The sequence below is a fragment of the Schistocerca americana genome, chromosome 5 (genome assembly GCF_021461395.2).
Source record: "Schistocerca americana isolate TAMUIC-IGC-003095 chromosome 5, iqSchAmer2.1, whole genome shotgun sequence".
Taxonomy (NCBI): Eukaryota; Metazoa; Arthropoda; class Insecta; order Orthoptera; family Acrididae; genus Schistocerca; species Schistocerca americana.
Genome location: NC_060123.1, coordinates 248,902,831 through 248,927,300, shown reverse-complemented (window position 1 = coordinate 248,927,300; position 24,470 = coordinate 248,902,831). Strand labels below are relative to the sequence as shown.

Sequence of the window (24,470 nt, the reverse complement as noted above, 5' to 3'; positions counted from 1 at the left end):
GCTGAAAGGCTATTGCACTACCTCTCACCAGCCACTCTGATTGATCATTTCTGCAAGAGTGAAGCAGCATGGAATGATGTGGCCATATCTATTGTCCAAGCTCTGCTCAATTTGATGTACAGCTGTGTCAGCCACTGCTGCTACCGCAGAAGCCAGCTCTGTGTGCTCAATTCTGCTTCCTGTATACCCCCAAATCTCCTACAAATTTAATTATCTATTCTTCCTACTAAACTGTGGAAGCAAGTGAATTAATTTTTTTATTTGCTACCATTCCTGGTTTTGCAATTTTAATCATTACCAGTGTAGTTCTAAAGGGCATACCAGTTGTATACAAAGGAGGACAATGCACTTGCTCATAAGTTTGTATGACCCACTGGACAGTCACAGAAATGCTGGAAGTCCAGTTCAGGCAAATATATGAAAATAAGCATCAGTTATCCCACAAAAGTCTACTTATAAAATTTCAAGAACAATATTAAATGAAGAATCTAATGATGTAATTAAAAACCCTGTATACTAGGTGTAGTAGTAAACTACCAGGCTCACTTTCTGTGAACACCTGATGGATTTGAATCTAGCCTGCTTGCATGAGCCAACCTTGAACCTTCATGCACATTCATAATTTTTTTCCTGTCTGTAGATGGCATCAGCTGCTGGCAAGCAGCTGTTTTGTGAGGTACTGCTAGTGTCAGTTTTTCGTTGCAAGGGAAATGATGGAATGACTGGAGTAGTGCTACTGCATCAAATGTTGGCAGAAACTGGGTGACAGCCAGGTGGAAACCATTTGGGAGATTGACAGCTTTAGGTGATGATACTATGGGCATCACACAGATTAATGAGTGGTAAAATGGTTTTAAAGATGACTGCACATCGGTGGAGAACAAGCCCTGCTCCAATTGACCATCAACATGCCGAAATGGCCAGATCATTGCTAAATTGAACACTAGTGATGTGAGACCATCAAGTAACTATCAGAGAAATTGCAGAAGTAAGCATCAGCCCTTTTTTTGGCACAGTCCATTCTGATGGAAGATTTGGCCATGAAGAGTGTCAGTAAAACTTGTGCCAAAGCTGCTGGTGATGGAGGAGAAGCAACTTTGTGTTCATGTCTCACTGGACATGCTGGACTCCAGAAACAGTGAACCCAACTCTGTGAACACCATAATCCCTGGTGATGAGTCCTGGGAGTGAATGTATGATCTGGAAACCAAATCCCAGTTGTCACAGTGGAAGCATCCCTTGTCACCAAGCCCAAAGAAGACTCACCAAGTGTGCAGCAATGTCAGAGGGATGCTGACTGCTTTCTTTGACTCCCACAGTGTGGCACACCAAGAGAAAGCACTGCAGGATGTGATGCTGTTCAGTGCAAGAGATCATACTTGCAGTCAACAGGAAATAGGCACATTCATCATGACAATGCTCCAGCACATTCATTGCAATTGATTCAGACTGTTTTGGTGAAAAACCAGATTCCTGTGCTTAAAACGGGCTCCTTACATTCCTAATATGGCCCCCCTGCAACTTCTGGCTGTTCACCAAACTCGAGAGGCTATTGAAAGGATATCGATTTCACAAGAAAGCGTATTATGGCAGCGACAACAGCCAAGCTAAACGCCCCAATAATGGTGGCACCACTGGGAAAAGTGTGTGCAACATGTAGGGAGTCCCAAGGGAACTACTTTTAGGGTGATTAGGTGTCCAACACTCCAGGTGGGTCTTCTTCTTCTTCCTCCTCCAATGGTCGAATACTTCTCTAACAGACCTTGTACTGCTGTCAAAGAGACTGCTAAGCCAGCATAAACAGAGGCATTTAACCACTCAGTCTTCCCTCACTCCTATGTTAGTGGAGTAGAACCGAAAATTATTATGTGGTGCAATGGGAAGTAGTATGTGCTAAGTATTTCACAGTGGTTTACAAAGTATGGAAGCAGGTGTGCAGAAGCTCATTTGGATCAGATAAGGTAGGAGAACAAAATTGGCCATTCACTTTCCAAACTAACCATCCTCTCACTCATCCTGAACAATAGAGGTAAACTAAAAAAACTGAATCTGAATAGCTGGATAGAGATTTGAATTCTATCCTCTCCCACTAGCGTCCATTCAGAATTATCACTGTTTGATCCTGTTTTACTCATATTTCATCCTTCAGTAATTTGTCATTTTAGTAATAATGTTCATAGAAATGAGACAATTTATTTATAACTGTTTTTACAATCAAATTGCTAAAGGCCTCTATATCTAACGTAGTTCATCAATCTTATATCTTCAACAATATTATGAGAAGGAAAGTTGCTACTCACCATATAGTGGAGATGCTGAGTCGCAGATAGGAACAACAGAAAGACTTTCACAATTAAAGCTTTCGGCCACTGGCCTTTGTCAACAATAGACAAATGTATGTGGTTGCTGCTGTTCCTTTACACACTGTCTAAAATTGCCAATATCCTTGTGAACAATAAACATGTGTACTATAAGGTGTATTGGTTAAGTGGTGCATGTGCCAAAGTTTTGTGAATATCTGCTCAGCCAGCATGTGAATTATTTTAACTGGTTAGTCAAAGTAGTAAGTTTCTCCTGCACTGCTATTTCAGATTCCTCCCATAACATTATAACATCTATAAATACCAGAATTTACCATAACTTTCATTACTTGTTTTAATCATTTTGATCTTTGACTACAATAAATAGTAGTAGTCATAAAGTACTTCCATAATGAACTCTTACATTTTTCAAATTGCTTGGATCATCCATCCACCACCAAAATGCAACTGTAACATTTGTTATAAAATCTTAACAGTGTAGGAAAAGACAGATAGCTACTTAATGCAAAGAAGACACATCAAATTGCAGACAAGCATGATTAAAATAGACTTGCATGTAGCTTTTGGCCACAGCCTTCATCAGCAACTGCCTTCTCTAGCATCTCAGGCCGGAATGCTGGTCTGAGATGCTGGAGTTTGGTGGTTGCGCGCATGTGCTCGTCCGTGTTCACTTGTGTCCATCTGTGTTCACTTGTGTCCAACCATGTGCGCATGTGTGTCCTCTTTACTGATGATGGCTGTGGCCAAAAGCTACATTTGTCTGCCAGTCTGCAACTACATGTCTCTTCTTTACAGTAAGTAGCAATCTGTTTCTTCCTGCATTATTGATGTTCCTACCTGGAGTTTCCATTGTTTGCCGTAAAATCTTTTCATTTTTAATGAGGAAGCTTTGTACTTCCACACCTCAGAAGAATTTCCACATATTTTACTTTGTGACACTGTGGAATGTATTTCTCATGTGAACAGAGTTCTTTCAAAATTCCCAGGCTTCCCCATTATCATTATAGTTAGGTCTATAACAGTGAGTCATGGAGGATATATTCACTAATCTTCTAATAGTGAGTTGACTACCTTCCTTAACGTCTGCAAATTATTTTTCTACTAATTTAATGGAATGCAGCAAGTGATACCTGTTTCTTCATTTCCTGAGGCAAAGTATAGTTAATCTGTTAAGTCTTAAAAGATTATGTTCTTAGTCCATCAAATGATCATCAGTAATCCACACAGCCAGAGCAAGCATGGTATCGCAGTCGCCTTTTGTCATATCTACATGGTCAACAGACTCTGGTGTCCTATTTTCCAAGTTCTTCAGTTTTGTCTTTACTTCATTCTATGTTGGAGGAAGTTATTACTTCAGATCAGTATAACCTTCTTTTGTTTTATCATGAATTTTGGAGGGTAGTGTTGAACAAATACTGCTTATCATAGATTTTGGGATGGTGATGTGGATTGTGACAATAGCTCTAGTCATCTATCAACAAAACTTAAGTTCTGTCCTGTGTGTGTTTTATTTATTACACCACCACGACAGGATAAACTAAAAACTATTCAGATTTATAGTGCAGATTTCATTAAAATAATAAGAGGGGTGACACAGTACAGAATTGTGTAAAGTAGTTGGCATGGTCATACATAGATGCTAATAGGGGTTGGAAGTTCAACACTGGCTATTTTAAATGATGTAGCTGACAGGTGCACATTTGCATTTAACAGTTCTTTACAGTTCACAACCCCCCCCCCCCCCCCCCAAATACTATTGGTTAACTTTGATAAGCCTCATTAATAGGTTGCAAGCAAACATAAACATATTGCTACGATAGTTTACTGTTGAATATCTATGAGCAGTAAAAATCTAACCACACAGTTTACAGTTCTTGCAGAATAATATGTACATATTGAACACACACTATCATTGTTTTAACACACTTATTTCACAGTTAAGTTGATGCATTGTTGTTGACCTAACAAGCACAAGTTTCTCTTCTGAAAATCGGCTGTGGACTGACTGTCTCGGCACCAAAAATCGGGCCTTTATATATCCTCATAATACTAGGCACTGAAACTATACATTGTTTGATGTTAAAGTTACAGAAATTACAATTAAAGCATACCTCATTCAATTAACTGAATACATGAAAAATTCTTTCTTTTTAACGGTTTCTTCTACTACAATGGTTAAGCTGAATTATTTGTTTAAATGATGAAATTAAAAGAAATACTTATACGAACAATACTTTTGACAAAACTGGTAATTACTTTGGAATTAAGGGCTGGCTTTGTTAACAAGTTTTCAAATAGAGCCAAATAAATACTTAAAGAATGCCAGTGTTTCGTCTTCCAAATATGTTTATAATTGGTACAGAATTTATATTTGTTTATAAGTCAACAATAGAATTTAAGTTATGAAACAGTTACTGATTTCATCCTATAACAAAAGATACTAACTAGGAATAGTCCAAATAAATTAGAAAATCAATTACATACATGAAACTAAGCACAAAATTAGATCAGAAGTTATATTATTTAAAACTGACCGCCAACCTTTCGCTTTTATGAAAATGCAGATTATACTCACGTATGTCAATGGTAATTAGTCAGATTTGAAAAAATGAATTTTAAGGAGGAAGATAGCAAAACAAGAGTGGAATTAAAAATATCCCAGCTTGCTTCTTCACAAGTCATCTGTTCAAAGATCTTTCCTACCCACTCCACATCTCAATCAGCTCAGGCAACTGCTATTGATAATCTAGTATCAATAATTAGTCTTGCCATGCACACAGCAGTGTGTATTTTTGTCTGTGTGCTGGAAGGTATTTACTTTCATTAGAAAGAGTTTGTGTTCAAAAGCTAGTGTGAATACTGTTTTCAGTTGTTTTTCTGTGCCCCGCACATTGATCTGCTATACACTAGTTATTGGCTTTCCCTTATTGGATGTATTGCTCCATCCTTAATTTCCATTAATGGTTCTTGTGTCCTTACTGATGATTAAAACTGGTATCCCCAAATGGCTGTCAGTACTTTAAACACTGGCTTCCTGATGATACTATAAATCTTACACCAACAGTCTCACTTACCCTTACTAATAATAATTCTCACTCACTTATTACATTACACATGAACTATGAAATGGACCAGGCATTTCATTTCATTACTTAACTGATAATTTACAGCTCATTTTGAGGGTAGTGCAACTTGGCAAGTTGTGATAGCTATTTCATTAAAACATGTCTGTGGTTCAAATCAAATTATCAGGGCATTGGTATGGCATACTAATTACAAATGATGCAGACAACGCACCATAGATAAATCTTTCCTATTTATTATAACACTGTGGCAAAAACTTATACAGAACAGATTTAATTGAAAGCTGCTTCAACATTACCTCGGTGTGGTTTCAGCCATGTACCTTATGTAAACTAACAATAAACAAAATTTAGTAGGTGTATTGTTGATTGCCTACTTCTTATGAAGTGCCCATTTCTTATGAGTTACAATGAAAGTCTTGCATAAGTGAATGGTTAATTAATGAGTAAGGCTCGTATTCGATTCAAATTTGTGTGTAGAAAAATAGTTTCACTGGCTTAGATCACATGAACATATAACTCCAGTTACGGAAACAATGTTTAACATGAAAATGCAGAGTACTTAAAGATTAAGCAGAGTCAGAAGTTACCAATGTTTTCAGCAGAATTGTGTTAAACACTTCAAATATCATAACTGCCATTTTGCTTGGAAAATTTGAGAAATCCTAATATTTGTTTGTTTACATTCCAATAAAGATGGTGAACTTTAGAGTAAGTATTTACACAAATTCATTGCAGTTATGAGAGTCGGTTAACTAATGGCTACAGCACGACTGACTCAATCAAAGCGGACACAATCGGTTGGTTTGACATTTTTGCACAAAATGGATGCAGTTTGCGTTTTAAGTTACAAAAGGAGAATTCAATTTGGAATGCTAGCATTGAGTTATGATCAAAGTTGTATGTACCATCCTCGAGGTGCATTTCCCACCAATTAGAAAAACACAGTTTTGAGAAAAATGCATTTAAAGTTTCAGGTTACAGATGGAAATAGTAGAGGCAGCATGGCTATACCAAAACAAATACCCTCAAAGACACCAACCACATCACACAAAATTTCAAGCCTGTTTTGGGTGATAGTATGACTGTGGATCCTTTCATATGGACAAACACTCAAGGAGGCAGCAGAACGTGCATACATCTGCTGATTTGGGGGATTGGGTTCTGCCTCTCGACCATTTCCATCTCCTTGGCTATACACAAACACCATCTCGGATTGTTCCCGATACGAATACTGGACTAATCTATTGCTTACAGTATGCTGAGTCAATCACACAGCCTTCAACGCACAAAGAATGCACTGCCATGGTCAGAGGAACTTTCATTTGTCAGTGCCACCTGCCATGGCAAATGCATTTCCAAATGGATGCTGATAGGACTTTCTCCTCTGTTTCACTTAGGAACCAGTCCATGCAGTTTGTCAATTTTATTAATGTTAACACTGTATAAAAACCAATATCTTGAGAGTGAAGATATATATTGCTCTGCTCTCTACTTAAAAAAAAAATTGTTAGGTTAGCAACATTTCATATTGCAGCAGTGTAGGACCCAAAATGAACAATACACTAAGTCCACACAATGCATTTTTACCTCTGCGAACTCTTTAAAGTTTCATACAATGGTTTACTTAATTTGATATGGTGTATGTGCAAAAATCAAATCTCTTCACAGAATAGATTTATTAAAATTGGGTGACATGTATTTGATAGCAGCTGGCACATTCACGCAAGTGCTGCAGACAGTTTGCAGTCAGTGACACAGACATTGGTTGTTCACTGCTGACAGTGGACAGCTGATCTTTTCAAATCAGTATGAGTGTGCTTGTGCTGTCATAGTGCATGTGATCTCTTTGCCTGAATGTACAGATTTTGGATGGCAACTGGTGAAATTAAAATAAGTCTGTTTTCTTTGACTGAATTGGCCAACATTCTTTCACATGATATTTACACTGTAAGAAAAAGACGAGTTAAGCCCACGAAAATAGTAGTTTGTGATATTCTGAGGACGAAAATTATCATAATGGGGATGTAGCTTGGAATCTGTGGACCGAAATTGCAGCTTCATCGAAAACCACAACATCTTTATCGGAAGTGTAAGACATAATTTATAACACAAAAAATACGGCCAAGTTGGAAGGGTGCCATATGTAATGCTTAAAGTTACTGTAGTAACTTTTATTTTCATATGTAGGTGACAACTTCAGCTTTCTGTGAACTGTTACGCTGCTTATTGGTGTTTTTATGCGAGTAGGGTGGTGATTCCATTATACAAAGCATTTGCATATCTTGAGTACAGGTATGTGCTTTAACTTGTTAGTAGCTTTTCATGATAAGTGTGTCTTATTGTAAAAGTTATGCATGTCTGTCACACACATGCTGAATGACAATCATTGAAGGTTAATTGACATGTGTGTGTTTTCAGAATGTATTTAAAATTGTGCAATGTTTGTAGACTTGTTCTTTAGTCACCACACATCATCTCAACCATGTAACAGAAAATTTCTCTCATCATCCCGTGTATTCATAAAACTTGTCTCGTTATTCCAATAACTAAAGGAATAGGAGGACGTTCATGAATAACACACACTATTTCAAAAATGCACCAAATCCGAAGTTTTGGATATATGGCAATGAAATTTTGTACCACACTTTACATGAAAACAACACATTTACTTTTTTTGAATGAAATTTGAAGTTTTATTTTCAAAAAATAATAATGTTCCTTTTTCTTAGAAAGTATTCAAGAGATTTCTACAAAAAATTCTCTGTTTCATCTCTTTATATGTTGTAAGCTTCTCTCATGAGGTTTTTGGAATAGGTCAAATAGGAGAATTTTCATAATTTTTTTAATTATAATTCCACAAGTACAATTTTAAATTCATGCAAAATTCCAATCATTTAAATATGTGTACAAAATTTCATAATTCTAACATTCATAGAATCTGAGAAAAAGGTACATAAACTTTAAAAAACAAAAATTTCAGGAAACACAATTTCAAGTTCAACCTAATTTGTTTCCTTAAGTCACTTCTTCAGAAGGCACCACATTTGTACTCTGGGTCACCTTTCCCTTCAAGGCTTCTTTCCTGGTTTCTTGTTTTCTGTCTTCTTTCCTTTACCAGGTCTTAAACTGACTTTTCAGCTGCAGAGATGCACTGTAAAACTATTTTTCTCAGGATGTCTTGAGTAAAATTTCCTATCTTGAAGCCCATTCTTTGTAACAACTTCATCTTCCCAATGTTCCCATTGTTAAATACAGTAACTGCATCATAAGTTGTAATTATGGCAACTGTAGCAGATGCAAATGTGTTCTTAGGGCATCATTTCCATAGGAGTGAATTTAGAGAAACATTTATGATACGGAACAGTCAAAGATGATCTACAAAACCAAAGAGTATGTATCATGGCCTTTTAGGTATATCCTGCCCAAGTTTGGTTGAAAGTAATACACGAATCGTTGTTCACTCAGCTAGTATTGAAGTGCTGCTTCAAAATGTGGGCATGGCAGGAAGGCCACGTCACACTTTTAATTCATTTTCCAGGCACTTCGGATGCGATTTAAACATTGAAACTTTGGAAACTTATTGTCCATGAGTTGTACTAACAAATAAAAAATAAATTGAAAATTGACATTTTGGTAAATTTCATCATCGTCCCCCACCCCTTAAGGAGGTTAAAATAGATTCTGAGCTCTTAGATTGAACAGATTCTAACCTAACATCACCACAGTGATCCCACCAAAAACTGGTGGAAGAGAGGGGATGCACTATAACAAAGCTGTCTGCTGAGCTGGTGACCATTCTAAGTACACTGTGAACATAGCCTACACAGCTGTGCTGCTTATTTAGGTCAGAATAGCTGCATCGCATTGCTAAACATTCAATAACTTGAATGGTTGCATGATCTCAGGGAGCTCTATATTGTCAGATTGCTCATGTAAGCTGAGGTCTTCACGTGTTCAACTGAAACAATGAAGCTCACAAAGTCTAGGTGACTCTTTCCTGCAAGTCAAACAAACCTGTGCTCATTTGTCACCCATCTTTGTATACAGCGAATAACTGTCTTGATGCCCAGTGGTATTAAATTTATCCTATTCCAGTGTTGATAAAAGTTAGAATTTTATTAATTGTTAAAAAAGTGTTTGTGTGTTTAAATCCTCTATTGTACATAAGTTGTTGGGTTCCTATTGCTATTAATGTTTGACCTGCTTATATTTAATAATCTGCAGAACATGTAAAATTTCAGTACAGTTTTTCTGTAGTTATTTTTGTGTGTTTATTTTAGTTGTAGCTGTGGTGGAAAACCATACAGATTTTAAGAAAATTTGTTGTTATTGTAGCAAATTTACCTCATTTTCAATTGTAACATATATTAATTCAGTTTTCTTGCTTTACAGTTTACATGTTTGAGGAAAGTGCTCCTTGGAATTTATATCGTGATCATACTTGGACTTGCTGTAGCAATTATTGTAATAGTTGCTCTTGCACCAATTGAAGAAAGCTATGAGACTTTCTCGAGATGGCTCAAAGATGCTTGAAAGATAACTTCCATAAAAGCTATTGTGAGAACTGTGTAGACTGTTCAGTATTCAGAAGACATTTACTAATTATGAAAGTATTTTGTGTGTGTGTGTGTGTGTGTGTGTGTGTGTGTGTGTGTGTGTCAGTTTCACCAATGTCCATATTTATATAAATGGTGGTGTTGACATTTCATTTATTTTGTGATCAGATTACATCTGCAATTTTTAATGACCATCACACTATTGAAATTGTCAGTGACTTATTAATACCATTTGTGACCACAAATCAGGTGATTTAATGCTGGTAATCTGAGAATAATTTGTTGTGTTTTGTTTACAGTAAGATATTTCCTCTTCATGACATTTTTGTACAGTAATTGTAGTTGGAATGTAATATTTGTTGACAGTTTCAAAGATTTGCTGCAAACAAGTTAAGGTCATTCAATTTGTTACAACATTTGTGAATATTCATGTCAAATCATTGCTTATGATATCAGAATGAATAAAGTCTCATCACATTTTTTAGAACGTTCCTTGTGTTTGGTTATCTTTGTAACCTTCTTAATTAAGAATCATTCAGCAGTACCTGAACGATAACATGCCATTTTGAACCACATAGTTGGCACAAAATTCAAAACAGCATCACAAGCAAATAGACAGTCGTAAATATGTTAATAGTGCAGATATTCAATCAAAATCTGGTGACAATATCAGCAAATATTATATATACAGTTTTACCCCTGTTGTTAACAAGCCTAATATGCTGAATTAGCTATCTTACTGCCAAACGAGACTACCTACAGGCGAACACATTAGGTATAGTATAAGAAAATTAGGTAAACGGACGAAAACTAGCAAGGACAGCAGATTACTGTGTGTTAAACTGTAAGTGGTGCAGTATGTAGAAAGATCCACACTTTGGAGTATTTACAGGACAGTTTGTGTCAAATATTAATCTAATGTGTTTTCCAGTTTCTTTGCAGTTGTGCCTTATGCCCTTTGTTTTACATATTTCTCAAATAGGTAAGTGGGATTCGGTATGAAGTTAGAAATTTCACAAACAAGAAAAAAGATTAATAGCATGTAACTGGATCATAATACAAACAAAATGATTGATACTGGCAGTTCACTGTTACTGCAAGCATAATATGATAGCTGCAGCAGCAGTTGTTAAGTTAAACATGAATTTCCTTTGCATATTCTCTGTTAACTGACAACACTGGATTTTTCTATGCAGAACTGTAATAACCTTATCACTTTCACTATTAGCTGCAGACATTGTTTTGTGCACTATAATAAAACATTGTGAAAACAAGTCATAACAGTTAAATTGTCAACCATAATCATTGCCCACAGAGCAGTATGACAACTGACAACAAAACAGCAGGTGTGACCAAGCTCACTCTCTGGTGTGTTCCTGTGGTAGCTGTTTTTGTAAGCAACTGATCGTCAGTCACTTTGTTATTCTGACATGGGTATGAAGTACTGATAAGACCTGAACAACTTCTGGAACATACAACTGCTGTTAGCTTTATACACAGCTGTAGCAAATCCTCCACATTTCAGCCAGTGGGTCTGTGAATACAGCCACCATCACTTTCATAGAAGCCAGCTGTAAATTTTAACAAAATCCCTCACGCGCATGAGGATACTACTCCTCCCCCCCCCCCCCCTCCCCCCTACCCACCCACCCTCTTTCTTGGATGGAAAATACAGTTTGGTCTGTCTCCTCACTTAACCTTACACTCTCAACACATCTTCTGCCTAAGCACAAAAGCTACAATCACATCTGAACACCTCGAAGTACTTATTCCAGTTAGGTTTAGAATCAATCTTCAAACTACCTCTCTGCACAAGAGGCATCCATTTTGTTAAAGACATTAACCTTCAGCCCTCCACATTGAATTCAATCATAATGCCTTAGTTAAATATCACCTCAAGAGGATATAGCACTTCACCATCCAATCACAACCCCAAGAAATAGAACCAACATAGAACCCTGCCTGGAACAGTTTTGCCCCAAATAACAAAGCGATCTTGCTCTTCTCCCAAAACCATCTCTAATGAATTTCACTTCTAGTGAGCTGGAGAAAGACTTCTGTCATCCTCTCTCTCTATTACTTTAGCACCTGACTGGCGAGTTGGTGGGTGGGATCTACAAGCTGAAACCACTGTCATGCATATTATATGGGGTTTGACAACCATGTGGCGCTGCTGTGTGTGTGTTTATTTTATTTATTTATTTATTTTTGTAGGGGGGGTTGTAGGTTTGGAATCACTTGGCACAGGGAAATAATGGCAATGTTCAATAATGGCAAGGCCATAAGGCCATGGGCATTAGGAATTTTAGTGTAGAAGGAGGTGGCATCAGCAGTGGCAAGCAGGACACCAGTTGGTAACGGAACACGAACTGTGAAGAGTCTGTGGAGGAAATGGTTGATGTTGTTTATACAGGAAGCCAGGTTACAGGTAATAGGCTGGATTTCTGGAAAAGCATCAGGGTGTGTAGGTGGTTACACCTGACAGCTGGTGGAGTCCTTCCACCAAGTAACCCCTGCATTTCATAACCAGTGGTGGAGCCTTTGTCAGCAGGTGGGATTATAAAGTTGGGACCAGTTTTTAGGTGGTGGGTTGCAGTTCCTTCTGCAGCTGTAAGGTAGATTTCCATGCTGAAGGATGATAGTGACACGAGGTTCGAGTTGAGACAATTCTGGAAAGTCAGTAGTTGGTCTGGGTCCAGTAGGGATGGATCATGGTTGAATGGAGGAATAAACAGTTTGCCAGAGTTAAATATTGGTTTCAGATTGAGTCCAAGTGGTTGGATTGGTGGCGAGGCAGTGTCTACTGGGAGATGGAGAGAAGGTCAACAAGGCCAACATAATTTAATTTGGGAGTGGCACAAAACTTAAAGCTTTTGGAAAGAACTAATACTTTTGTGGGGCTGAGAATTTTGGAGGATACGTTCAGGATTATGCTGTGGGTCTGTTCAGGTTCTGCATTCTTATAGGGGTTATAAATGTAGCTGGTCTGTGAGGTAGGGTTTGGTGATTTTGAGGGGATGTGGGGACAATTTGTTGGAGGCTCTTGCAGAGATGGTGGATAGTGCTAATCCAAGGTGGGAGTATGAGGTGAACAGAGTGGAGAGGTTTTTTGAGGTGGCATGCTGCTCTAGTTCTGGAGGGCAAGAGTTTGAATGTGGAAAATGGAATGCAGGAATTTGGGATTGCAAAACAGAAGAATTTTAAAGAATTTTAAATACTGACTATCTCCAAGACTCCCAACTAGGACAGGAGCAAGTGAATCATGTTCTCCACTAGAGAGTTAAGACTATCTTTAATCATGTCATGAAATGAGGACTGTCCTCCCCATCTCTCCTACAATGGTATTTCACTGCCAACAAACTTAGTGTCCTTGTTCATCATTATTCCAACTCTTTGACTTATGGCTTGTATCCCTGCAATAGACCTAATGCAAGAGATGTCCCACACATCCTCCCGCTATCAACTACTCCAGTCATGTCAGACATCTGCTACCTCATACAGGGCCATGTGTGAAAGAAGCCATGTGATCTGCCGCCTAAGCTACAACCACTGTGCTGCTTACTACGTGCATCTCACAAGTAACAAGCTGTCTATTTGCATGAATGCTCTCGGCCAACCTGTGACAGAGAGAGATGGACCACTCAGTTGTTAAACATGCAACCAAACATAATTTGCTTCTCTTTAATGATTGTTTTACAGCCTGCATTGTTTGGGTTCTTCTTAGCAACACCAATTTTTATGATCTGTGAAAGTGAAAACTTGCTGCACAACATAGCCTTCATTCCCCTAACCCCACTGCCTTCCCGCTAGTCCCTGACCTGTACCTTCAATCGCCTTCCCTGCTTCGACTCCAGCACTACACAAGGCTCCTATACTGCCAATGCACCTGCCAGTCCTTCTTACTCCTTTCCTACTTCTGTGCCCCCCCCCCCTCCCCCTCCCCACAGCACAGCTGGCAGTGCTAGCATCTGCCCCAAACCTACTGTGCTATACCTGCCCCATCTCATCACTATGCCGCCACCTTCTCCCTTCCTCCTACCCCAGCAGGTGTCTCCTCATGTCAGCAGCAGTCGTAGTTGGGACCCAGGGCACAGAGATCATGGCCATGCGTGTGTGAGGTGTGTTGTTTGTACTTTGTAAGGAGTGCTCTGTCTGAAAGCCAGCCTTTTTCATAATGCCAGTCTGTGACGGAATGCCTCATCTATATGGTGAGTAGCAATCTGTCCTTTTCATATTGTTGTTATTCCATCCAGTACTTTCAGTTGGGAAGTAGCTGAAACGTTTATAGTTGCTGGCATGGCATTTTAAATGTAATTTTTTGAAATAATGGACACCATTCTGGACCAAATTACGTTATTTTAAGAGTGTATGGACAATATTCTTGTCCATAATATCGGCCCTTTGGACAGAATTGTTGGTTTGCAAGACGGTGGTATTATTTATGATTATGTCCATTAAGGATTAAATATACAGAGACATGGGCAACCATTGTTTATAATTATATGACTAACATAGGAAATTGTAATGTATCCTTCCTTACTAGCAGAATAAAAATTGGAAAAAAACATTAAGCTATAAGCAAAATGTATGCAGAGCGGTTAAGGAAGATTTGCCTCAGAAAAGACACATCACAAGTGTGATGGCATGAATCGTTACCAGTTTCACACACATCACAAAACTTATCATTTGGTTAACTGTCATTAATTTCAATACCTTACTTCTGCCATTGCTATTTTGAAGTCTTCTCAATGTATCCGGCCCTAGTGACTATTATGCATTGTCACTGTTTGAAAGCATTGACCTTCATTGGCTTCCCCAAGTGCACAATCTGATAAACACATATGAAATGTTAAAACTCTTTAATGAGATTAAAAGGCTTGATTCTAGACGAGTCTATGAATGACTGTACACTCATTTGTAAGAAATAGCATTATTAATCATCAATAATTACAAATTACACAGAGCAATTATACATACCTCTATCCGTTAATGCAACAAGAAGTGAAGAGCAGAAGAGGAAGTCCATGATTGTTTAATGTTTTCTTAAGAAATGAATAACATTTAGACACAGTCTTTGCTGGTTTTTGCTACACACAATCTGTGGATTACATAATCATCTGGTGTTAAATTTATCTTTGAAATTTTCAAAAAAATGTTTAAATTTACATTCTCCTTTTAAGATAAGCTCAAATGTTGATATCTGCTATGTTATTAGACTGCATGTTTACAATATTATGGGTAAAGCTCAGTTAACACTTTGACTGCCACACACATGCTGATGGATGGTTCATCACCATGCCAGACCATGGTGTCAGAACTGAGGCTCTGCTTTGGCCAGCGACAGTCTCATGGCAATCAGTATGTTAAGACAGGGCAATTCAGGAATCCAGGTAAATAATAGATTCACTAACCTGATGAAGGCCATTTGAAACAATGGTGAAAATGTTACCGCTGGTTTACGTTAATGTCAAGATTATACTGAACAAAAGGGTTTTGGTCCAACTATTCCTACTTTGCTTTCTCTGTCTTTACCAAGTAATAAATCACAAAAACTTAATTCTTACATGTATTATGGTCATGAGCATAGTTTGTCAGTTGGACTTTATTTTGATTATGGCATTATTTCAGAGTCAATAATAAAATGTTTTCAGTCTTGACTAAAAAATTATTGGTGAGAGGAACATGGATCTCCACTTTAGTGTGTTTTTGCTACTGTCAGGTAGTGTAAAGCTATAGAGCACACAAAAAGTTTTCTGCACTGGTCCCAGATGGGGTGAAACACTCTTCATTCTAATACTAAAGCAAATGAAGTGGAAGACTCTTGAAGACAGATGTAAACTGTCATGAAGTCTGTTAAAGTTTCAAGTGATTACTCAAGGAATATACCCCAGTCCACTACGTATTGCTCGCATAGGGATCATGAGGATAAGATTAGAGTTATTACTGCATGCACAGAGGCATTCAAACTATCGTTCTTCCCATACCCCACATGTGACTGGAACGGGAGGAAACCATAACTAGTACAGTGGGGCATACCTCTGTCAAGCAACTTAGTCATTTGCAGAGCACAGATGTAGATTCAATATATGATGAATTATGCTACATGCAGTCCATTCCAGAAATCTGGTCCCAGAGTTCACTTGTGCTTTGTAAATATCAAGAAGTCAGTCCCACAAGGTCATACTTAAAATATTTATTTCATAGACACAGTTAACAGTAATGGCCATTGACCATATTTTGTCACATTGTTAACGTACTTTTGGAAAGGTTTCTCAGAAACAAAAAATATTGAAGATCTCCATTACCTGTACCAATCAATGTTAAAGTGGTCTCTACACAGATGCGATCTTGTTGGATGAAATGTGATGCAGCAGATTTGGAATTACGCCCCGGCTGCACAAGAGCAATGGAGAAGTGTTTTATCTAGACAATCCACATGAAGTAAAATCTGCCCTAATGGCATGACATAATTTTCTGCAGCTAGTCAAATGAAGAGGATGTCCACACTGGAATGACCCTGTTGGAATATCTACAATATTATGAAAAGGACAGACTGCTGCTCATTGGAAATATACATTGAGTAGCAGACAGGCACAACAAATAGACTGTTACACTCTTAGCTTTCGGCCAAAGCCTTCTTCAGACAAGAAAAACCTGCACACACGCACATGGCCCATAGCGGCCAGAGTGCGCTCTCATGTATGCATGAGGTGTGCTTCCTGACTGTGCAATATTTTCATTGTGCCTGTCTGCAACTCAGTCTGTTACCTTTACCGTTAGTACCAATCGATCCTTTTCATAATGATGTTGTCTGATGAAGAAGACACATTTCTATTGTTAGCTGTCATAGATGATGATTGAAGAATGAGGTAAGCATCCCATAGTATCATTTTGGAAAACTGCAAGTACGGTGAATATCCTACATTGATGCCAGAACTCTATCTAGATAAGAAACAATTTTTCATTTACTTTAAAATAACTAGTGAATGTTTCAATGAGATTTTAAGTCTCGGTAAAGACAAAATACAAAAAGCAGATACAGCTTTCTGTGATTCAGTTGCCCCTGAAAAATGGTTGATCATCACTTTACAGTAAGCAAACTGCAACCATATGTGCACAGAAACACTTTTCCATTTGTACAATTACAAATGAACTGTACATACCAAAAAAATTACAAAGTAATTTATTGTGGGCTGCTATTGATTTCTAACTAATGACTGCACATATTTTGCAATAGACACTGCAATAAGTTACTCAGTTCTATTGTTTAACACCCTTCATGGGTAAAGTAGAAAGCATTCACTTCCACATCCTTCGCACTATTATTCGAGGTAGAATGCATGTTGCTGTTACATGCTGCCATTTTCTTGGTTTTCTTCAAATGTACTCTTATTCAAATGTTAGCAACTCAATGTCTCCTCTGTGTGGTGAGTAGCAATCTATCCTTTCCATATGGTTGTTACTCTATCCATGATTTTTCACTGTTTAGTAGTAGCTGATGTTTATTTTTAATTCTACTAAGGCTTGCCTTGTAAGTGAAAATGTCTTCACCATTTTGGCATAAGGTGAAAAAAAATGTCTATTACAGAAGGCAACAATTTTGAGGAGATCCTTAAAGTCCTTTTCTTAGTGATATGTGCCACGCAATTTGTTGTAGGGAGTGATTCGCTTAGCATTGCTTGTGCAGGCAGAGCAGGCGTTTCATTTTAGCTGTTTTGGACGTCACAGACAGTTAACTCCTATTTTGTGCAAGAGGGATATTCATAACATTCCTTTGTTCCTTCTGTATATGTATCAAATGTGCAGGTGCAGATACATTAGTAGTGCTGACACAAAAGTCAAAGGGACAGAATGCCATCATTTGTTTAGATCACATAATTTCTTACTGTCAGCTGATTGTACGTTCTATTTTAGTGTTATTAAAAAATTCATAATAGATCTCACAGACATTTTCCTGTCTTTTTTTTCTTGGGTGATTTTCCTGAAAATAACGAGAGATGCATTATGAAACATTACTCTTTCTCATAAGCTAGTAATTTTACTAATATTCAGTATATTAATTGTTATCCAGTTTCCATGTCGGACATTCAACTCTGTGTGTAACTGTTGCAAAGTCCAAAAGGTTATCATAAAAAAGATCCCTTTCATTTGTGAGAAACCAATGATGAAAGGATTTATAAATTTGTGTTGACATACATGGTTATGGAAAAAATACTGACTGTACGATTTTTAAGGCATCTAATGTGGATCGGAGATTTGAAGAGAACCCCAGCTCTTGAAAATCTTCCCATACAGAATACACCTTGTAATTTAACATGACGTTTTTACACTCTTTGGCTCTTCAAGAAATGAAAGATATTCATGTGAATATAAGGAAAAAACTATTATTTTAAGTTAATTGAACTAGAGGGGAGCAAAACACTGTTGCTAGGATTCTATTTATGCAGAACCAAGAATATATGCAAGAGTTGCACCTTCCATGGGCATTAGTGTGTTACAGGAATCCTCCTCTAGCTTTACTCTTCCTCAACAGTAGTTGTTGATACCAGTATAATTTTTTTGAATTTTGGACTGGTCAGTATTATCGCAGTTGCTTTTTTGAAAACTTTCATACAATTTTATGCACAGTATGTTGTATTTCAAGCTAAAATTTATGAAAAGGAATTACTTTATAAAATATTTTAGTTTCAATGTTAAAACTGATAGGTACTAGTTCTGAATGTGCAGTTAAAATTATTTTTTAGAAAAATCTGAAATTATAAATTATTGGTACACTTAAAATTTCTGTTACTAATTACACAATCCTGTACTGTTTGCTATATTTATGTCTGGATTCATTTATGAAATAATAATCGAAATTAATAATGTAATGGTAACTAGCAGAAATTCATTTGTCAAGAAGAATTGCAAACGCTTTGGAATAGCGTTACTTCCACAAAGTGAAGAAGTCGTAAGCATGCACTGATGTGATCGGATGTAATTTTGTATTTTTGTGCGAACAATGTAATTTTGGCTTTGTTAATGCAAAAAATTAAAATACTGTATGATATACTAAAATGTGGCAAAATATGTTTATGTAAAAACAAAAATTCTGTGACGACATTCTCCATATTTATTTAATTCAATCCAACAGTGAGGACCTAAAATGTGAGATTTCCAGCTTCAAGACTTTACATCTTGGGCCTGTTGCACTTCTGTTCATTGAAACTACAAAATTCTGGGGCTCATTCTTGATAGCAAACACTCTTGGTCATTCCATGTGTCTTACCTGGCAGCCCACTGTACATGGTCCCTCAATGTCCTACATGTCTTCAATGGTACTTCCCGGGGTGCAGATCAAACCATCCTCCTCCATTTGTACCAGTCCCTTGTCTGTTCGAAACTAGACTACGGCTGCTTTGTTTATGCATCTGCATATCCGTCCCTCTTATGGCATCTCAACACTATCCATCACCATGGCACCCGTTTGGCCACACTAGCCTGGATGGGAGTCTGTATGTCGAAGCTGCTGAACTATCACTGTCCTACCACTGTGACTTTCTCCTCAGAAGGTATGCACACCGTTTGTCTGCCATGTGTGACCATGCATCCTATGCCTCCTTCTTCGATGACTCCTTTGATAACCAGAATGGGGCACGTCCCTCTTCCTTGTTACCTCCTGTAATCCGCTTTTGGCTCTTGCTCTGGTGGCTTAACTTCATACTACCTGCAACTTTCCTAGTGGGTGTGAACCCTTCACCACCTTGGTTTGTGCAGCGGCCCATGTTCACCTTAGTCTTCATTTGCTTCCTAATGGCTCTATTCCAGCCTCGCTCTATTGCCTTCAATTACACGACCTTCGCATGGAACTTCGTGATAGTACTTTTGTGTACACTGATGGTTCTTGAACTGGGTCTGGTATTGGGTATGCCTTCATCATTGGCCCTGTATCAGGCCATGGAGTACACCCGGCAACACTGACTTTTCTATTGTGTTCTCTGCTCAGGCTCTCTCGGTGCCATTTAAAGTCCCTGTGCGCTGTACACTGCTCATTACTTAGTGCAGTGGGTCCACTTGCTCACTCTTGATGGCGCCACTGCGATGTTTGTGGGTTCCTGTTATGTCTTCCAGGAAACGAGGCTGCTGCCACTGCTAAGGCTGCAGTCCTCATACCACAGCCTACTGGTTCCTATATTCCCCTCTGATCTCCGTGTTGCTGTTTGTCAGGAGGTGGTGTCACTTTAGCAATGCCATTGCTCCTCCCTTCCTGGGGATAAGCTCCAGATTATTAAGCCTCTCCCAGCACTTGGACAACCTCCTCACAGCCCCCCCACCGAGAGGTGGTCATTTTAACTAGGTTGCGTATTGGGCACTGCCTTTTTAGCCATCACCATTTGTTAACTGGTGCTTCCAACTGTCCGCCATTTGCTGATGGAATGCCCATTTTTTAACCATTTACGTTTCCGCTTGGGTTTGCCTTCCGAGTTATTGGTCATTTTAGCGAACAACGCATGGGCTGTTAACTGCATTTTACTTTTTATCCACTGTAGCAACATGGTGAAGGCCATTTAACTTTTAGTTCTGGACCTCCATTTCTCTGTGGTGTATTTGTAGACCTTTCTCCACATCCCTGTTTTTAGCTGTCTTCTCTTATGTCGATAGGGACTGACGTGTAATCATTTTTTAACTCCTCTCTGTCTTCGTGTTTTATGTTTTTGACTTGGGTGTGTATGACCCCAGTTGGTTTTGCACCCCAAAACAAAACACTACCCTGTGGCAGGCAATTCCTCTGGTTTCTCGTTCGGCTTTGTTTTTGCTGTAACTCCACTAGAAACCTCAGACTATGGAGCAGGTTTCTAGTGATGGTTGTAAGATTAATGTCTGTAATCGTAGCATACACCTTCTGCATCAGGAGTTGAAGACTGATGCAGCTGTAAGGTCAATGAAAATGGCACCCGTTACATAGCCCCCTCGGAAACCATTCTTGATGTGCTGAGTTAGACTGAGCACTTACGTGGTACCCTTTTTTCAGGACAGAATCCAGCATGTTGCAGTATGAGGATAGGTTCCATAGCCAGTGAGAGGCAGTTTTATACAATTCATTTGAAAACTTTATGCATATGGCATAGCAGGGAGAATGGATGGTAGCTCTTTGGACTGCTGGTATCTTTACATGGTTCAAGAATAGGTATGGTCTTGGTTTTTTTGCCAGATTCTAGGAATTTTGCACTATTGTGGACAGGCACTGAATATGTCAATAGTCACTGTTTAGCTATCAGTCTAAAATATTTGATCTGCTCAGTCAGGATGTTATCTAGTGCAGTGGCCCTCTATGGTTTGAATTTTTTTGTGGCAGTAATCAGCTCTTCTATGGTAAAAGGGAAGGACAGTTTGGCCATTTCATTGTCATCTTTTTCAGTTAATATTGGGTTCATGTCTTTGGGGGGATTTGATCTGGCTTGCCATTCTTTACAAGCTGAGTGGCTATTTGGTCTGCCATTACATACATATAGGCTCTTGAGTGAGTTGGGTCGCTTTCAGGTGTTTCAGTAGTCTCCACAATCTGTGACTGCTCTTGCCATGTTGAGTTCCTCCATTAGTTTGATCCAATTCTCTCTCTCGGCCTATAATACAGAACTGATTAATTGATAGCTCGCCCCCTATTGTGCCATCTCACAGGGAATTGCCCTCAAAGAGAGTTAGGTAGTTTTGCAGTTCAGCCTTTGTTGTTGTTGTTGTTGTTGTTGTCAGACCTTGGATATAGTTCTTGTTGCATCCTCAGGAGATGGAGAGTCATGAGCATTTTTTAACAATTTTCACAAACCTGCCATACGTGCTTCAGATGGGGAAAAGGGTATCCACATGGCATTATCCAGTAATTTCTGAAATGTGGGCCAGGCGGCTTTTTGAAAGTCATATATGCATCTGAAGGGGATGTTATGGGATCTGGCAATAGCAGTAAGCTGACACATAACTGGCCAGTGTTGAGTTTTTGGAATGAGTGGGCATACTCCATTGATCCATCGGTGGTTTATCCCGTTACTCACAAATAGCATATGTGGGCCATAACTGCTCCACTATCCAGCTTTACTGAAGGAGGATGGTAATTTATCATTGTGTAAGAGACCTAGACCATTTGTGTCTGCCAACTGGATCACACCTCCCCATTCTTGTCATCATCGCAGCACCCCCAGAGACTGCTGTGGCAGTTGAAATCCCCAACCATCAAATGTACCTTTTCAGCAACAAGTGAGTGGAATTCGTTGGCCTCAATTTCAGTGTATGGTGGCATACACATAGAAGTAACTGTGCAGTTGTTCAGTTCTACTATTAGTATCTCAGTTTCCTTCTCCTCAGTTATATTGGTGGGCTGGGTCTGGATGCTGGGCTCAACAGAAACTGCTCTTCCATATTGTCAATGAGGTCTTTTGGCAGTAAGCCTCTGCTTTGAATTCTAGGTCTCTTCTGGTAACTCTCTCTGTGGGTCACCAGAATACACAGGACATCAGTCCTATTTTTGACATAGGCCCTGCAACTGCTTTTCCTAGCATGTGGATATGCCCTCCATGTTTAAAGAGATAACAGTCATCTTTGGACCTGAAAAGGACCTCTGCATTGTTTACATTTTCTAACTGTTTCACTTCTGATGTTTCTGGAGTGAAAGGATGGGCCAGCCAAAGCTGTTCCTCAGGGGATGCTCAAATCCGTAATTAGCATACTTCAGGGAGGCACCTTTCATGCCCCCAGAATCTTGTTAAAAAGATTATAAATGGAATACAAATTCTCTTGAATCAGTAGCCTCTGACAAAAAAATCTACTTCTACATCTACATCCATACTCCATAAGCCACTTGACGGTGTGTGGCAGAGGGTACCTTGAGTACCTCTATTGATTCTCCCTTCTGTTCCAGTCTTGTACTGTTCGTGGAAAGAAAGACTGTCGGTACGCCTCTGTGTGAGCTCTAATCACTCTGATTTTATCCTCATGGTCTCTTCACGAGATATACGTAGGAGGGGGCAATATACTGCTTGTCTCCTCGGTGAAGATGTGTTCTCGAAACTTCAACAAAAGCCTGTACTGAGCTACTGAGCGTCTCCCTTGCAGAGTCTTCCACCAGAGTTTATTTATCACCTCCATAATGCTTTCCCGATTAGTAAATGATCCTGTAACGAAGCGCACTGCTCTCCGTTGGATCTTCCCTATCTCTTCTATCAACCTCATCTGGTACGGATCCCACAATGGTGAGCAATATTCAAACAGTGGGTGAACAAGTGTACTGTAACCTACTTACTTTGTTTTCCGACTGCATTTCCTTGGGATTCTTCCAATGAATCTCAGTCTGGCGCCTACTTTACTGACGATTAATTTTATATGGTCATTCCATTTTAAATCACTCCTAATGCCTACTCCCAGATAATTTATGGAATTAACTGCTTCCAGCTGCTGACCTGAGTCTCATGGACGAATAGTGCGAGCTGGGTTTTACACGATCGTCTTTTTTTAAACCTATGCTGATTCCTACTGAGTAGATTTCTAGTCTCCAGAAAAGCCATTATACTCGAACAAAATACGTGTTCCAAAATTCTACAACTGATCGACGCTAGAGATAAAGGTCTATAGTTCTGCACATCTGTTCGACGTCATTTCTTGAAAACAGGGATGACCTGTGCCCTTTTCCAATCTTTTGGAATGCTATCTTCTAGAGACCTACGGTACACCGCTGCAAGAAGGAGGGCAAGTTCCTTCATGTACTCTGTAAAATTGAACTGGTATCCCATCAGGTCCAGCGGCCTTTCCTCTTTTGAGCGATTTTAATTGTTTTTCTATCCCTCTGTCATCTACACTCCTGGAAATTGAAATAAGAACACCGTGAATTCATTGTCCCAGGAAGGGGAAACTTTATTGACACATTCCTGGGGTCAGATACATCACATGATCACACTGACAGAACCACAGGCACATAGACACAGGCAACAGAGCATGCACAATGTCAGCACTAGTACAGTGTATATCCACCTTTCGCAGCAATGCAGGCTGCTATTCTCCCATGGAGACAATCGTAGAGATGCTGGATGTAGTCCTGTGGAACGACTTGCCATGCCATTTCCACCTGGCGCCTCAGTTGGACCAGCGTTCCTGCTGGACGTGCAGACCGCGTGAGACGACGCTTCATCCAGTCCCAAACATGCTCAATGGGGGACAGATCCGGAGATCTTGCTGGCCAGGGTAGTTGACTTACACCTTCTAGAGCACGTTGGGTGGCACGGGATACATGCGGACGTGCATTGTCCTGTTGGAACAGCAAGTTCCCTTGTCGGTCTAGGAATGGTAGAACGATGGGTTCGATGACGGTTTGGATATACCGTGCACTATTCAGTGTCCCCTCGACGATCACCAGTGGTGTACGGCCAGTGTAGGAGATCGCTCCCCACACCATGATGCCGGGTGTTGGCCCTGTGTGCCTCGGTCGTATGTAGTCCTGATTGTGGCGCTCACCTGCACGGTGCCAAACACGCATACGAGCATCA

The 24,470-nt window shown here is 39.1% G+C and overlaps 1 protein-coding gene across 1 annotated transcript in view; it reads left to right on the top strand.

Moving 5' to 3' along the window:
- The window catches only part of LOC124616297 (putative ferric-chelate reductase 1 homolog), a 352,043-nt gene extending 341,620 nt beyond the window's left edge, over nucleotides 1-10,423 (top strand). The window contains exon 12 of the mRNA XM_047144600.1: nucleotides 9,800-10,423. Coding sequence (XP_047000556.1) covers nucleotides 9,800-9,940 — 141 coding nt within the window. The 3' untranslated portion in view covers nucleotides 9,941-10,423. The remainder of the gene's footprint in view (nucleotides 1-9,799) is intronic.
- Nucleotides 10,424-24,470: the final 14,047 nt, after the last annotated feature.